Raw genomic sequence first — 18305 nt, 5'->3', positions numbered from 1 at the left:
GGATCCGTTTACGAGTCCATAAATTATTAAATTGTTTAACAGACTCACAATGTCGGCAATGTCGCCGGGTCGTTTAGAGGAGGCCATGTCCTCTAAAACTGACCATAATTTGAAGTTAAAATTTAGTTCGGTCGTTATATGAATATTTTTGTATATAATAACATTGTTACATTAATAAAATAAATTGGAAATTAATCTACTATTTATTTTATAAGTACCTGATTTAATTAGTAGTACGAAGAGCGTATCACTGGGACACCGACGATTACGTGTTTTTAGTATGTTTAAAAAGATGTAATAGTTAATTTAAACTGGCCGTCATACCATCAATTTATGGAGTAACCATGTGAATTACGTTGCTGAGCAGAAATTTAAAATATGTAAGCCTTATTATTTTATACAGTTTAATAAAAGAACAATACATGAATTTCACGTTTAATTTTATGATAAAATAAAACTTTCTACACATTATTTAAGTAACTCAAACAAAAATATTAAATATATACCTCAGAGTACTACAACTAAAATATAGTAAAAACTAATTCAAACCCACACACATAGAGCTAATTAGTAACAGTAAATATATTTAATTAGTTTATGAAAAGTATCTGTTATATAAAAATCTCAATAAGAACCTAAACTAAACAATGATGACATTTCATACATACAATGTTTACTTGTGTAAAACAGAAGAATGTTTTATAATCCAAAACCTTAATGTTATATTAATATATATATATAAATACTATATGTACCCTGCCACGCTTCGCTGTGGCACATTTTGATTGAATGGTTGAGAAACGAGAAACAAAAAAAAAATACATTTCATATAACTTTAATTTTGCAATACTTGTGTAAAAAAAATTAAACAATAGAAAATATAAAATATGATAAAAAAATAGATAAAAACAATCCTTGAATCTTGATGCGTATTATAATAATAATAATTATTATAATACGCATCAAGATTCAAGGATTGTGTGAAATAAATAATTTGAAAATGTCTGCACTTAGTGATTGATACAAATGTGATATTATTCGTCTTTGTTTTTTCAACCTTTTGGTACTCTGAAATTATAACATATATGTATATATTTTAGTATACCTACTTATAAAAATTGATATATTTTACAAAAAATATAAAATTCAAGCACTCACATTCGTGATAATGTTCCTTATCGCGTTCTGGAGACATGGGATGATCAAGAATGTATCGAAATTAGTTCGGAAATAAAAATGATAATTTGATATCTTCAAACATTCAAGGTTTCATCAATACCAATTAATTTCTGTTACCGTAGTGAAAAATTAAAAAAAAAATTAAAACGGGCCGCCCAAACGGTGACACTTGTCCGGATCGAATGAGCGGCATTTGGTCATGAACTGGTGGTAATTGGATAGATTGGAAGATTTAGTCCAAAAACTCCTAACACCCATATACTTGTCTAAAATCGCCATTTGTAGATCCTTATCCGAGACTACATAGTGATCTCTTGATTTCAGACAAGTGATCTTGGTCGATCAATGTCCGAGAAACATTTGCGCAAACAGTACAAAGTTCATATTTTTATATTTATCATGTAGTAATACTATGTAATTAAATTATCAAAAACAGTAGTCTTGCTAAACGGGTATGTAAAAAAATTACGTGTCCGAACCTTATTTTGCGTCATTTATTATTCAAGGTTTAAACTAATGTTTGAGGTGGCGGCGTTAGTTTAAATGTTGGAAATAATTTCAACAGACGCATTCATAAGATGCTGTTTGAAGTGAAACATTTGCTTTTGCTTGCGGTCGTCGTGATATTTCTAACAGGTAAACCTGAAAAATATTTTTCATTTAATATATTTTTATTTCCACAATTACCTCCTCTTGCCCTAAACCCAGAATCCAGCGATATAGTATAATACCTTTTTTCTAAAGCTCTCTTTTAAATAAATCATTCCTGGGCCCTTAAAAAATCCAGTACCGCGGCGACTAATACGTCATCATCTTCAAATTTATGGCCCCTGAGATATTACTTTAATCGGTACAAAATCTCAAGCAGCTAGGTTCAGTGAAAATGAAGGGTGTTCCATCAATTCGAAGCCAGCTCAGGAGAATGGCAGCTAGCGTAGCTCTGGATTTGTGCGCGGGGGCGTTATCTTGGTGAAACAAAACAACTTTAGCGAGTTTGCGACGCTATTGCTGGTGTTTCCTCACGCAACTTAGTTTCTTGTCCTGCGTACAAGGTCCCTGTGAAAGTGCCCCCAAGATAAAGGTATTATCGCCCCTTGGCTGTCCCAGAAACAACAGCCCATGATTATACCGTTGGATCGAATCGCCTTAAATTTCTTTGGATCGTCATCTCAAACTCCTTTCCAAGTCTCGGACTGATTTTTCGTGAATGAATCGACCTAAAAATCGATCAAGATCTTTTTGTAACAAACAACAGCAAAAGCTTTGTGAAATTCACAGTCTTGTGTGTTTCTGTGAGTCAGAATGCATTCTAGGAATGACCCAGCGCGCTGCCATATTTTTAAATACCCAAATGGTTGTGTATAATATAATAATATACATTTACAATCGAAATCTTCATTTCTTTCGTTATAAAACATTTGTTCAGTCACTAGCGACGTACGGCGTCTCGTGTAGGGGTCGTCGTTTATGGAAGTTCTTACTCGCTTGAACTCAGCACGACAACTCGCATCCGTAGATCTGTTGCTCTAAATTCTTGATTTACCAGCTTTTTCAAGCCGAGATATTTTATGAACTTAATTTTTATCCAATTTTAAATACACGTTCTAAAACGACGCAAACGATCGTCTTTTATTTTTAAAAAACAAAAACAGAATTGATTGCTTTTTTTATTATTATAATTTATACCTAATGTCTGAGGCTATTCAAGTTCTTGAGACCTAGGGCCTACTGAGAAGATTGAAAAGGATAAAACCATTAGAATTATTGAATTAGTGTGAGTGCACGTTAGTCTTAAGTGCTAAACAGTGGTAAGTAATAATTATTATTATATGGCACTACTATTTTTCCTTCTAATAAGTTCACATATTTTACCACGCTTAATGGCATGAAAAATTGTCTAAAAAGGAAGAATTTTAAATTAAAAAAAATATACATACATATATTTTTGTTTTTGTGAGCGAAAAAGGGCAATTTTAAAATGTACATACAGGGAAGAGATAAAATGTTCAACTTCTTAAACAAAATAGTTTGCTCCACAAATTGCTCTAATACATTTTTCTAATACCCTATTTGGAATTTACTTCGAAAGAATTTCCCCAAACTGTAATCCCATATCTAAGTTTGGATGAAACATATGCATGATAAGCAGCTAATAGGTACCGTATCATGGTTAACAGTTTCCCTTAGTCGTTTTAATATATTATTTATATATATATATATATACTTTGTTCGGTAACTTTTTCAATATGTGCTTTCCAATTACAAAATGTATCCAGTGTTATACCCAGAAATACGCACTGGTTGATTTTGTCTAGTTTATTGTTTTTATATTGTAAATCGATTCCCCTTAATATACACTGTAAGTAGTGTTATTGGACGCTTTCTTATGTTAAAAATCCTTTTTAGTAAATTAAGTTAGTTTAAAATGACTTATTAGTCTTAAGTTAGGCTAGATAGATCGTAATGTTAAATTGTGTCTTTATACAGAGACAATTTATATATAAAAACCAGAATGTTTTAAATTTAAATATATAAAAATAATAAACTGTGGCAGGCATAGCCTAGGCCACAGTTGATTTTTTCTTTCCGATGAGAATGTATCGCATTATCACTAATTATAGAAAAAACCCTCGTATGTTGATTCGTCAGATGATATTTTATAATACAATAAAATACTATTCGGTAGTCTTTATCCTAGCGATAAACAAACTATTATCATTACTGTTCTAGAAGTTACAAAAGCTTGTTTTTAATCTCATTAGATCTTAGCGGATTTCGAAACAAAATCGTTTTTTTATTTACATATTTAAACACAGAAGTGTATGTAGGTAAAAATCTGTGAGCTGCGTACTTAGGAATTATATTGAAAAGTTGTACAAAAAAATCTCTTCTATTAATTCATTTCTTTCGCCCACACTCTATGAATAACTAAAAACCGTGATGCAGTTTCTACTGATTGTGGAAATTAGCAAATCAAAACTGACTAAGAAAGCAAACTCAAGATATAATTAATTCATTTTAGTAACACTTTTGAACGTCAATAAAATGATTAAATACTTCTAACATTTACGGCGAGCTGTTAAATCAGAGGTGCAGAATTATTAATCGCCAAGTTTTTTTTTATGTTAGATATACCTAAATGTTTTGTCTTTTTATATTTTTGTAAGGAGCTGCTAGCATTACACGATACGTCACACGACATCTTTATCTTTTAATTCTGGTTAAATTTATTGGCTATTTATTGGATAAATCTACCCCAAACAACTTTACCCTTTTACAGGTAAAATCCAATTTTTATTATTTTTTCTCTTTAATAAATTATTCATAATTATTGCAGGACAAACAATGATTCTCGATACATATAATATCGTATTCTACGCGTCACTTGTATTGGTAGCATTTTATTTCTACTGCAGCTACAAACTCAATTACTGGAGGAGACGAGGAGTGCAGCAATTAGATAATACAAATTTATTATTTGGCGATTTCAAAAATGGAATCTTGTTCCAATCACCACCCGGATACCACATGGGAAATTTATACAGACAATCTCCACGAGACGCGCCCTTCGTGGGATTCTATATCTTTCATAAACCCTGTCTCCTTCTTAAAGACCCAGAAGTAATAAAACAGATACTATCTCGCGATTTCGAAAACTTTTCCGATCGTTCCTTCTCCGGATCTGAGCAGAAGGACAGTTCCGGCATGATCAATTTGTTTGGATTAAGGAATCCCGCGTGGAGGTCCCTACGAAAGAAGATAACTCCAACGTTCACTTTGAGCAAGCTTAAGCAACTGCTCACGTTTATGACCGAGTCTGGAGATCCGATGATGGAATTCCTCCGTAAGAACGTTGATGAGGACGGCGAAGTGAAAGTAATAGACGTTCAAGATACGTGCTACAAATACACGGCTGATTTGTTCGCGAATGTTTCTTTAGGCTCGAGAACTGATTCGTTCAATGACAAGAATTCGGATTACCTTAGATATTGTAAGTAGCTAAAGTAAAATATAGCTGCTATCACGCAAATGTTCGTAACTTATAATCATATTGCTTTGTATCAAATCAAAACACATTTATACAATCAGTCTTATAAAGAGGCCGGCAGTATCCTTAACACGTAATCATGACGTTAGCCATTTGTAAGGTTTAATTAAGTATTTAATACTGTTAATTACGCATGCGCTGAACGCAAAAAAAGAATGAAAAAAAGCCAATTTAACTGGGAGATTAATTGCTTGCTTATCAATAAAAATATGAATGACATGAATGTAGCTTAATAGATTATCTTTTTATATTCACACTAATTATTTTATCAAACGATTAAATACTAATAATTACTATTTTATATTTTTTCAGTCAAGAAGTATTTCCACTCATTTAGACGAATGATTGCTATCGTCACTGTATTTTTTATACCAGAGCTCGTTAAAGTGGTTGGATCGTCAATACTTTTTGATTCCACCTACTTACGTAAATTATTCTGGAGCGCGGTAAGATTAAGGGAAAAAAGTGGAATCAAAAGAGGAGACTTCCTTGATACACTTATACAACTAAAGAATGAGGAACAGGATCCACTTTATGGTATATTTTCTTTTTGTTAAATTCATATACACGTACGTACATTCTTATCTAAAAGAACATTGTTTCCGGCGTATATTGTAAATATAAGTACAAATTGGTAAATTGTTGTCATTTTATATAATTTATTATTGTAAATTTAAAAAGAATTGTTGTAAAAATTAATACCTGTTTCATAAACAACTCGTACCCTTCTAAAGTACTAACCAGATGCTAGAACAATAAATTTATTTCCAACACACAAGTATACAGTATTTACCATATTCTTTACCTACGTGGTAATAATAAAAACTAAAATTTGAAAATAGAAAATTGCAACAAATTTAAAAAGTTAGGTCCCGATGGCAGTGTACCTTTAACGCTGGTAGCATTTCCTCACTGTATTGCGATACTTATTCGTTGAGGAAAGCACCAGCTCTGGGGTCACCGGTACTATCTACCAGGTGCCAACTAAAATCTTTAATTAGCGCCTGTGTACTTAAATTCCACGGCTATTAATTAAAAATACAAGGAGATCCGTTTATAAATGTTTGATTATTTAAAGTGATTGCAAAAAAATTACTATATAAATACGTATATAAACTACGCAATATTCATATTAATATAAATAATTACAGAATTCAATGAACACAATCTTTTTTCACAAACCGGCACATACTTGGCTGGACTCGAGACGAGTTCAAATGTAACAGCGTTCACTCTAATGGAATTAGCCAAAAATAGTGAATACCAGGACAGAGCTAGAGAATGTATTAAAACAGCAATTGCCCAACACGGATGGACTGTGGAGGCTTTTAACAATATGAAATACTTGGATCAGGTCATAGCTGAAGGACTCAGGCTGCATCCATCCGTTTCCACATTAGACCGCGAAGCTTTGCATGATTACAAGGTATTTTTTCGTTACCTTATCGTCCTTGTAGAATGAAAACCTCGTATGTCAAAAACTGGTAATCATGAAGTAAGGTTTATGTTATTAATAAATAAGTCCTTTTTACCATCCAAAACTATGGCCAAAAACACATATTAATATTTTAACGTACATTGACGAAATTAAACATTTATTTCGTTTCCTGTAAAGTTTGGTTCTCTGCACAGACGAGGTTATCATTCTATAGCGACGTTATGTACCTACTTAGTTATCTTGTGCTCCTACTTCATTATGTATTCACTGTTGGGTTAGTATCAGTTTTTTGTTCATTTAGGGTCGATTCGACCAAACTTCAATTTATACACGAGTAACTATACCAAGAATAATCTATTCCATGATTTTAATCTCGAGTAAATCCATAGTCGTTTGTCCACGTAATCGATAGTATAATTGCGCTAGGAATAACAATACGCGAATAGCAAGAGAATGGTGAACGAAAATAAAACTCGGCAAATAAATGTTGTTCTACAACGGGACAGTGTAAGAGCATACATCATGTCAACTCGATTTTGCCGTATTATAGTGTGAAAAAGTAGCTTTTAACAGGTGTCAAACGACAACAAAAAGATTTTATTTCTTGTTTGTTTGAGGCTTTCGTCTAAAAAGGAACTTCTGTTGAGCCCAGTTGAATTTCATTCTAATATTATAGAAAATAAAAAAATCTAAAAACAAATAAATAAATAATAAATTGTTTAAACGTTTCATTATACAATGCTAGACTATTAATTTAGTGCGTTGCGTTGACTTGAAATTAAAACACAGAATACATATTTGTGAAATGACAGAAATCAGCTGATTGGACTGACTGACGCCATTAAATTATTCTAGGAATAGCTGTTATTCCGTGCGAAACGGCGGTATAGTAGCAATTCCCGAATAAGCCCACTATTCTAAGAATTTGTAGTTGGTAAAACGTAAAATTGATTTACTCTCGATTAACTCTCGATTTATTCTAAGATTAAGATTTACTCTTGTTTGGTCGAATCGACCCTAATTATTGTAATTAATTGATCCAAGGTATAATGAGGGGCTTGGTGTATTCGTGGCACTACTCAGTCGATAGTGTCGGAGACAGCTTTCAGTAAGCGCCACGTCTTTGTTAACGGGGATCTGTGCAACTGAGACTGGTTCTGGCCCTTGGTATCGCAAACAACCTTGGTCTTCGCCGTCGCACATATCTCATAAGTACAAAGAAATCGATTTCTTGGAGAACACTTGGTCAATAGTAGGCCAAGGCAAAATTTAAATAATGCAATTATTATAATTTAATAGACGACTCTGAATGAGATTGTAAAACTCCCTCGCGTTCACTATATCTTTATATATAACTATATCTTTATAACATTATTGATTTGCTGACATTGTCACTCTGCTTGTATTTTTTTTATAAATTTTGCGTGTGCCCCTAGCACACGAGCCTCCGAGACGCCCAAAAAGGGCAGCCATCGCAGCCCATAGACATCCCATAAACCATACCATCCACACAACAATTCGGTACCTGTATAGTTTTCGTATAATATTATAAATCTAAAAACAAGAACTAAAATGTCTTGGGTAGGACACTTTAGCACGATATCCTGACAACAGGTGGACGTATAAAGAGACGAAATGGCCCGGCCCAAGCGGTAATAGACGCTGGTCTGATCATGGCTGTCGCGAACAGGCAATGGACGGAAGGGTCGAAAAACGGAGGCGAATGGTATAAGTTGAAGGAGGCCTATACTCAAGATGGGGTTGCAACCCCATACTAAAGACCCAACCAAAGACTAAACTTGATGAAATGTAATATTTTCGAAATTAAATTTCATATATTTGTGGGTTTTTAAATGTTTAATTTTCATAAGGTTGAAAGTAAATAAAACATATAAATGATAAATTTAAATTAAAAAGAAAATTAAAAACTGGTTTTTAATTACTTGTTGTAATCTTTTTCAATGAATAATATTATTTCTACTTATCTAAATTCGCGTAATGTTTTAGATACCAAACACAGACATCGTTATTGAGGCTGGTACTGCTGTTTACATTTCCCTTTTTGGGACACACCGCGACCCTAAATTCTTTGATCGTCCAGAGGAATTCGATCCGGACCGTTTCACTGAAGATAAGAAGGTTTCAGACAATTACCTACCCTTCGGTTCTGGGCCAAGACAGTGTATAGGTGAGATAAATTAATACTAAGTTTGTTCCATAACGTTCGTTGCTAAAGGTTGTGTTGGTGTTAGCTTTCTTCATTCTGCCCTGTCGTTCGCCTAACCTTAGCGAAGGTCTCGTTTACACACCTAATTTCATTTCCCCCAGGATCTAAGCACACTCGAAAAATTCACATTATAAACCATAATATTCTTTTTAGGTGTAAAAGCTGGTCAACTCTACATGAAAGTCGTCTTGTCTATGATTCTACTCAAGTATAAATTGAATCATAAACAAACTGAGGAGTTGCAGCTAGACAGAAGAGCAACATTTACTACCGCGGCTAAAGGAATTAATTTAGAATTTGTCAAAATACATTAAGTTTCCTTGTTTTAGTTTGACCTTACTGTTGAAAATAGTAACAGATTGTTTACTTTTCTGGTCCGTTCTAGGACTTTATTTGAGAACTTGCAGTTAATCAACCTAAATTTAAAAGCAGTTAATTTGTTTATTCAGTACTGTGTTAGAGGCGTTACAAAATTTTTAGGTTTCTGTATCCGTTTCATGATCAGTAAATTATAAAAAAATTAAATTGGATATTTGTATTACTTAATCTGTTTCTTTAAAATAAATAAATAAAAATAAATCATATCTATCTAGCTATCTTATAGGCAAGTAGGTGATCAGCCTTCTGTGCCTGACACACGCCGTCGACTTTTTGAGTCTAAGGCAAGCCGGTTACTCTTTTCGTTCATCGTTCAAGCGAATGTTAAATGCGCACATAGAAAGAAAGTCCATTGAAGCACAGCCGGGAATCGAACCTACGACTTCAGGGATGACAGTCATACGCGAAGCCACTAGGCCAACACTGCTCTCAGTACTGTGTTACCTATATGAATAATTCATATTAGACTTATTATATAATATTTTACCCATCCTGATATTATGTTTTTATTATATTTTGATATATTGTGTATAAAATAAGTTGATTAATATTGTTTTAAACTTTCTCACAAAGTGTTTAAGCAATAGCAAGAGAAGCTTAGGTCAAGAATATTAAAGAAAATTGTGATTGTCTCATAACATGATGTTCCGTAACGGTGTATGGGGAAAAGACATTTCTGCGTTTGTTTCATGGATAATTTATCTTAATAGGCACAAACTTGACACACGTCATATGTGTTTTCGCACTTTGCATAAGTACGAACAATTAAAGTAGGGCAGATACGTTGATAATTAATTGCTTCATTTCGCATTAATAAGTTCTCATTGAATGAGGGCTATGCGAACCCCAGGAAATAATAGTTTTCGGGTTTCAAGCCCTAACAATAGAAAATAGAAGATTAGGCGGCGTTAAAATTATTTAGATCGCAACATTACACGCAGAAAAAATACAATAAAATTTGTATGCCCTTATTGAAATATACTCAATAACCTTCGTCAATATGAAATCCATTTTCTATTTTCCATCAATAAATAAATGTTAATTAAATAAAACAAAGAAAAACTCGATACAATAATAAGGTGAATTTAAAGTCAATGTATTTTTTATTCATTGGCGTTGCTTAAAATTCGAATAAGCATATTCGAAAAAAACGAGGTCACTTTCCTATTGTTTGATATTTCGAGGTACAACATGAAATGTGAAATTGATATCTTCTTAACATATTATCGAAGAAATAAATTAAAAAAAAATATATATTATTAAAATAAATAACTAACCTTAACATAAACTAATATATATATTATTAATAGGAGTCCCTTTAGGCAAGGTTCCGAAGATACTGGCAGCGTTCCCCCTTTGAATCGCTAGACTAATTCTTTATCCGAGGTAGCTGCCAGATCTTCGGTCTCCTGTGATGTCGACTAACCTTTTTGATATTTCTTTAAAAAGACTTAAAGCGCTAGGACCCCACGGACCAAGGGTCTCGACACCGAATAGGACAAAATCATATTCTGAGCCTTGACCCCTGTATTTGCATGCTTTAGTTTTTTCAGCCGCTTCACTAGCCGCACCAGCTCTGTAGTTGGTCCCATGTAGATGGATGGATATTCATAATAACATTGGCGTGCTGACTGACTACAAAAGACTTGCTTTGTGCATTATTTGTTAGGAAAGGGTTAATATTTTCTTTTTTCCGAACGAATTAGTATTATGTTGGTAAATGGTAGAAATTAAGGTTAATGTATTTTTGTTTAGTTTGTGACGATGTATTTTTCTAAGTAAAATTACCATGCGTTGATTATTTATATTTCTTTATTGTTTAAACTAATTATATATGGGAAAATTTGATAATTATCAGAATTTGATGAATATCAGATTCTGATGTTCATCCATAACGGATCTGAACTGATCACAATTGCTGTTATATTGCCAAATATCAAGTCCATTTCTAGATGCTGATGGGTTGATTAAGGTTGGTGGTAGACTTAAAAACGCAACTTAAATCTTCAGTATGATTAACAACATCCTGTCTGTTACCGAGGAAGGACAGCCATATTGATGTACTTATGTCCCAGAACCATTGTCATAACTGTCACGTAGGTCCAGTCTCTTAAATAAAGATACTCCGACAACATTTTTAGATACTATTTTGTCGTAGCGGTCAGATATACATGAATGCAACTTTTGTTTCAAAGGTTCTGTCATAATCTTCATCCTTTGACAATGCTTATGGGAAACTTCCTCACTATCGCGAAGATAAATCTAAAACCTTTGCTCATACAGCTGTTAATTACATTGGGTCATTTATGATAAATCCCTATTAAACGAAAACTTTTATAAAAGCGAATCTTTGCTATTTTGTTTGTATGGTAGTACGAGCTGAGCAGATATTACTTAAAACGATGCGTATCGCAATTTAGCTTCATAATTCGGAAAACAAGAAATTGCTGCAGCTAAAAATACATTGTCAGACGTTATAAACTTATAAAATCACAAATCGATTGCAACTGGACTTTCTAGAAATCGTATTCTGTGGAAATTAAATCCTCGTAGATATTTAAATTTTTATATTAAAAAATCAACCTCAAGCCGCTAAACAAATTAAAATATACAGGTCAACCATTTAATCAATCGTCTATAAAAACTTAATTTTCTCTTTATACAAACCCTAAAGTTTTTGTAGGCCGGGGGCACTAGGCCATCCAAGTACCAATTGTCGTATATCTAAATTTTCTGTCCCTACCGCACCCTTTCCCTAAATAGCACTCAGTCTCTCTTGCGATACTGAAGTGAAGGTGGAGGGGACCATTCTACATATGCTCCCACGTAGCTAAATAAAACTTGCAACCGCCGACGCGATGTCAAGCTTTTGATTGCTTTTACGTTTGTGCTTACGCTTTTAATTTTCCCGAGACAAGTGAAGAGACGGAGGAGTCACGGTGAGTGGTGTTTCCATATTTATACGGCACCTTCCACTTGCTCCTCGGTCTTCTTTTCTGTCTTTGCCGCTACAAATAAAAATATAACTAAATTTGAACTACCGCGAGACAAAACGTTAGTTCAGTTGTTTATAACATATTTTAGATATTCATTAGACTAATTCAAAATTACTATAAATATTTTACAGGGGAAGGAGAGAGCTCTCCCCTCGAATGAAAAACGAACGACGATAGAGTGAATTGTTTCATAATAGATAGATTGACCAACATAAACTCTATCCCAAAGACGTGACATAGCCACAATTTTGTTTGACCAGTTTTAATTAACAATAACTATTGCGCTATATTTGCGCACATAATCATTTACTTCGAACAGTTGACAATCCGTAAACTACCTGCTGCATTATATAATTGTTTTGCATATATTATAGCAAATGAGCGTATTGCTAGATAATATATGATATCACTTAAAATTACTGCGTATTAGCGAAAGAAACTCTATTTTTTATAAAAAGTTAGTTGATCGTTTTTAAAGGTAGGTTCACAGTATACTTTTATGTTAAGTAAAGTTTTTTTTTTAATAAATACATTTCTTATGAGTTGTTTTCGATTTTGAACAGCCACAAAAGCCTCATCACCTACTTTTCTATTAAAAATTAGTAATAGAATGAAGCAGAGATGAGAAGAGAAACTGCCAATTGTCCCATTCCTATAAATATCCATTTCTAACATACCCCATTTCTTTGTTTCTTCATAATAACAGCTGTTTTATTTTATGTGTATGGATTTACGTTACAAAACTTAAACAATTTGTTTACCTCAAGGCTGGTAATGAGGTTTTTGTCTAATGGCATGTTGAAAATGTATTGTTTGAAAAAATTAATTATCGGAAACTTTATCTAGAAAATAATATTATATATAGGAAACGTCTAATTTTGACATAAATGTATTACACGCTATTATTTCAAAATGACGAGTGTCTGTACATGTGTATGATTTTAACCTCAGTTTCACTTTAGAAAGAGCACAGCGAAATCTATTTAAACATTTAATAATGCTTTCAAAAACTGAAAAACAAACAGAAAATAAGTAGGTACTTATTGTCTTTTTAGTACGATTACTTCTTCTTTTTAACGGTAGCAATTTAATGTATTTAAATACCTACTTAGCAATATAAATAATATTATGAAATAAAAACATATTATAAGTTGCCAATCATTATATGGTAATCGTTAATTATATGCCGAAAATAAAGATCTATTATTTTGCAGTTTTCATCCAACAGTTATAGAAGTAAGTGTTTCAATTAAATTTTATACAAAATATAAATTTAAAATACGTCATCATTCGTCTCATTATTATTATTATATCTTCATAGCAATAATAGACCGTATATAAATTTCAGAATGGGAGCTGCATTGTATTATCCAAGCTTAGGAACTATATTCTTGCTGTTATCATTCCTCTGGCTCATTTACTATTATTGCTGCTTTAAATTGAATTACTGGAAACGGCGCGGTGTGCCACAGTTAAAGACAACGCATTTAATATTTGGTGATTTTAAAAATGGTTTCTTATTTCGATCCCCACCCGGATACCACTTCGGAGATCTATATAGACAATCGCCGAAGAACGCCCCGTATGTTGGAATTTATTTATCTCACAAACCATGTTTGCTGTTAAAAGATCCTGAAATGATAAAGCAAATTTTTATTCGGGATTTTGAGAAATTTTCCGATCGCTACTTCGCTGGAACCCCGCAGATGGACAGCACAGGAATGATAAATTTATTTGGATTGAAAAATCCCGCTTGGAGGTATTTAAGGAAGAAAATCACTCCACTGTTCACACGGAGTAAGCTGAAACAGATGTTACCGTTTATGATGGACGCCTCCAACCCCATGATGGAGTTTTTGAAAAAGAAAGTCGAAAGCAACGAAAATAAAGTTAAAGTAATTGACGCTCAAGATGTGAACTACAGGTTTACAGCGGATGTGATCGCTAATGTGGCTTTAGGTTTTAAGTCTGACTCGTTCAATGGCCCGGAATCGGATTACACCAAAAACTGTAAGTACATATATCAAATATTTAAAAAATGTAAAACATCAACTAATCTTTAAATTGAATACATTTCGTTGATTTCAGTTTTAAACTATTTCCATTCTTTTAAAAGGATGTTTGCTATTTTCACCGTATTTTTCATACCTGAAATGATAAGAATATTAGGATTCCTGATATTATACGATTCATCATACATGCGTAAAGTATTTTGGAATATAATTAACGCTCGGGAAAAGAGCGGATTTAAAAGAGGAGACTTTATCGACACACTAATACAATTAAAGAATGGCGAACAAGATCCCATTTACAGTGAGTATTCTACTTACATATCGTTAATATCACTTACTGACTCACATCGTATCAATACACAAAATAGGGACGCGATGCAACAAGGCTAATAACATTGATTCAGGTTATATATGATACATACAATATACATACCATTTACTTTATAAGCTATTGATATAATTTCATCTTTCAGAATTTGAAGGCCAAAACCTGTTCTCACAAACAGGGACGTTCTTTTCTGGCCTTGAAACTAGTTCAAATGTGTCTGCGTTTACTCTCATGGAGTTGGCAAAAAATCCACAGTATCAAGAGCGAGCCCGCGAATGTGTTACTGGAGCAGTAGCTAAGCACGGATGGACCATCGAAGGGTTAAATGCAATGAAATTTTTGGAGCAATGCGTTTCTGAGGGCTTACGGATGCATCCCTCTGTGTCGACTTTAGACCGCTACGCACTCGAAGATTACAAGGTACATTTAATTATGGCACTTGAGTGTGCGTATACGGTGTAATTATTATAACTTTTTAAGTGCTGGCCTACAGCTGATAGTGGAAAAACGTTTGCACTGCACTGGGTGCAGCTCCTTTTAAGCATCTAAATATAATATGTAATAATGTACAATAAAATTTTTTAACGATTAACGATGGTTTTAAAAGATATTTTGATTTGTGTCATAAAATTTACCTTAATTATTCAAACAAAATAACTTTTAGCTGTAATAGCTGATTAATGAAACACGCAAAAAATATCTTTGTACAGGAATGATTGAAATCGTGTAACTTATTTGTGAATGCAACAAAATAATATTATAGGGCCAGCCTCATAGAAAACAAAGTATAGACCGTAGACTGTTAATTAAATTATTACTTACTTATTTATGTAGTAAGTAATAATTGGTTTCGGGTCTTTCTAAAATACTAAAATTTTGTGAATACTTCCAGTTTCCAGACACAGATCTTGTAATTGAAAAAGGGACACCTGTATATATTTCTTTATATGGTGTGCACAGGGACCCACAATTCTTTGAAAACCCTGATGTTTTTGATCCAGACCGATTTGGTGAGGGCCGAGCGGTCTCTGATAATTACCTACCCTTTGGTGTTGGACCCAGAGCATGTATAGGTATATATTACTAACAGTTCTTTATTAAATTACAACATAAATCTCATGCCTAACTTTGACTTGCAACATACAAACACGACATTGACAGGGTATAGCACAAATAAGTAGCAAAAACAAAACAAAAAAAACATAATTATGACCATTGAAATAAAATTAATTTTATGTTAAAATATTACTTGAATTAGTTGCTTTTTGTTACAAATTAAAGTAACAATTAATTAGCTTATATTTCACGAAATAGACAATACACGAAACTGGTAAAACAGAACTACTTTTCACACAATCAAAATCTTTCATCTAGCAAGGGCGTAGTGAACTGGATACAGTTATATGCATAGCATCATGAAAATGGAGAATTTAATGAAACACCCATATTTATATATTTTAGTCATAGTTAAGTTTTTATAAATTACTGCATTATTAGTCATAAATACCAAAGCTTACTTACAACTAGTTGGGTGTATCATTAAAGATATGATTAACGTTTATTGGACACTTATTGACGGTTTAATTATATTTTGACCAGTTTTAGTTGGCCTTATTTCACTTAGAGTTTTATATGTACTTTGAATATGTTAAACAACCACACATAGTAATATAACTTTAGTTCAAAAGTTGTTTGTTAGTTTAAAATGTTTTTGCTAATATTTCAGGTTCAAAGGCCGGACTACTATTTGTAAAGGTTGTTCTCGCAAAAATTCTGTCTGAGTATCGACTTGTGTACAAGTATCCCGTTGAAGGATTAAAATTAGACAGGCGAGCTACTTTTACGACAGCTGCAAACGGTATCAATGTGGAATTTACGAAACTGACCAAATAATATTAGCTTTTATTTCTAAAAAAAAACCACAGGAATGTCGAATATTTTTAAATTCTATTCGATTTCTTGTTAATAAGCAACTGTTGCCAACACTTGAAATTCATTTGTTATATTGATTACATTATTTGAATAAATAATAAATAATATTTTTATTAAGACCCTATAACCCTAAGCATCTGCAGCGCCTGGTCTATGAACAAAAATAAGTACGACGAACTAGTAGTAAATATAAATTTAGATCTTTCTTTAGAAATTTAGTACAATTTAGTATTAAGGGTGTTCAATAAAAAGTGCTAATCACTATGATCCAATTAAATATTATCTTATTTTTCGACGTTATCACCTTTCTGGTTTATACACTTTGTATCCCTTTCTTAAGATAAAATACACTTTTAAAATGATCCCTTAAAATAAATATCTATAAATAAATGGCACCTAAAATAACCTCTTAACGCGAAAATAAAAAAACACTAGAAGCTAACTCCAGTGAATATAGAAGATGTTCCATCAAATCGAAACGAATCCAGATCTCTATTCTCAAATGGCAGCCATCCTAAGCTTTGTGTAATTCTAAGTCTCTTTGTTTCTGCGCGTCAAAAAGCATTCTGGGCACTTTTTCATTTTTCATACACAAATGGTTGTATATGATATTATAGGCACTTCCTGGAGAAATCATCCTTTCTTCTGCTATAAATAATAAAACAAACAGTAATAAGTCAATAATAATTAGAGTAAGGCGATAGCATCTAATTTAGTTTAAATGGAGACTTTTAACACAATTAACATATCTTATCAACATACATTAATAAGTGAAACTAGCAATTAACTGAAATTTAGTATGATGGACTCATATCGATCTTATAATAGCGGTAATTATTTCGCAATAAATAGTGATAACCAGTATGACGCAATTATCTTTTAGATAATGTTATCATATGTTTCGACGTAGTAAAATCTACATGTTCCTGGGTCATCGGGTGTTTTAATAGAGAATTTTATTTTTACTCTGTATTAACCACTTGCTTACAACAATAGAATTATATTCTAAATTGCGAAATAATGAAATAATGAAGGTATCTTTAGTTCTTGGGAATAAATAAAAGTCGCAGGGCGCTAGGTCAGGACTGTATGGCGGATGATTCATTATCTCGACACCTGCCATAGTCAAATATTCAACAGTCCGTTTTGCGGAGTGCGCTGAAACATTGTCGTGGTGATAGAGGATCCTGCTTCGAGGGCACTGCTGTCGAATTTTTACCAAGACAACAGGTAAACAGCGATTGACATACCAGTCTTCAGTAACTGTCCTTGCATCTTCTAGCACAACTGTCGCGAAATGACCTTTCTGACCAAAGAATGCGGCAATCATCTTTTATCCTTGACTTCTTACTTTCCTTAGTTGGCCGATCTTCGAAAGGAAACACCAACTGAGCTGATTGTCTTTTGGTTTCGGGTTCATAGCAATATATCCAGCTTTCAGCACCTGTGACGATATCAAATACAGTATTTGAGTCGCCGCCGTTGAACTGATCTAACATTTGGCGACACCAGTCCATGCGAAGGTGGTTCTGGTAGTCGGTTAAAGTATGGGGAATCCATCTGGTACAAAGCTTCCTGACGCCTAAATGTTCGTGTAATATTTTTTGACCTTGACTCATACCAATGCCTAGGCTTGCCCGTATCTGCTGATAGGTCCCTCTCTTATCTTCCTCTATCATGCGTCGCACATCACTGATGTTATCTTCAGTAGACGCTGTTAAAGGACGTCCCTCACGCGGATCATCATTGAGATTGCTACGTCCACGT

At 33.1% G+C, this 18305-nt stretch overlaps 2 protein-coding genes across 4 annotated transcripts; both read left to right on the top strand.

The window, feature by feature from the left end:
* Positions 1–248: 248 nt before the first annotated feature.
* On the top strand, positions 249–9450 carry LOC125060498 (cytochrome P450 6k1-like). Of its 2 annotated transcripts, none has more exons than XM_047665443.1 (6): positions 249–380; positions 4517–5170; positions 5540–5764; positions 6379–6653; positions 8673–8853; positions 9046–9449. In XM_047665443.1, exons 2-6 carry the CDS (start codon positions 4525–4527, stop codon positions 9204–9206), a joined length of 1488 nt encoding a protein of 495 aa, XP_047521399.1. In that variant the 5' UTR covers positions 249–380; positions 4517–4524; the 3' UTR covers positions 9207–9449. The 2 variants fall into 2 exon arrangements, with proteins under 2 accessions (XP_047521399.1, XP_047521398.1); XM_047665442.1 differs by lacking the exon at positions 249–380 and adding an exon at positions 1696–1815 and having other exon boundaries at positions 9046–9450.
* A 2656-nt stretch (positions 9451–12106) lies between these two features.
* Positions 12107–16544, top strand: LOC125060322 (cytochrome P450 6k1-like). Of its 2 annotated transcripts, none has more exons than XM_047665180.1 (6): positions 12107–12209; positions 13615–14276; positions 14355–14579; positions 14752–15026; positions 15499–15679; positions 16333–16544. In XM_047665180.1, the coding sequence occupies exons 2-6, from the start codon at positions 13616–13618 to the stop codon at positions 16497–16499; spliced, it is 1509 nt and encodes a 502-aa protein (XP_047521136.1). In that variant the 5' UTR covers positions 12107–12209; position 13615; the 3' UTR covers positions 16500–16544. The 2 variants fall into 2 exon arrangements, with proteins under 2 accessions (XP_047521136.1, XP_047521135.1); XM_047665179.1 differs by lacking the exon at positions 12107–12209 and adding an exon at positions 13394–13502.
* Positions 16545–18305: the final 1761 nt, after the last annotated feature.

Source organism: Pieris napi, chromosome 21 (genome assembly GCF_905475465.1).
Source record: "Pieris napi chromosome 21, ilPieNapi1.2, whole genome shotgun sequence".
Taxonomy (NCBI): domain Eukaryota; kingdom Metazoa; phylum Arthropoda; class Insecta; order Lepidoptera; family Pieridae; genus Pieris; species Pieris napi.
The sequence above is the reverse complement of the archived record's forward strand: the minus strand, read 5'-3'. Positions and strand labels throughout refer to the sequence as shown.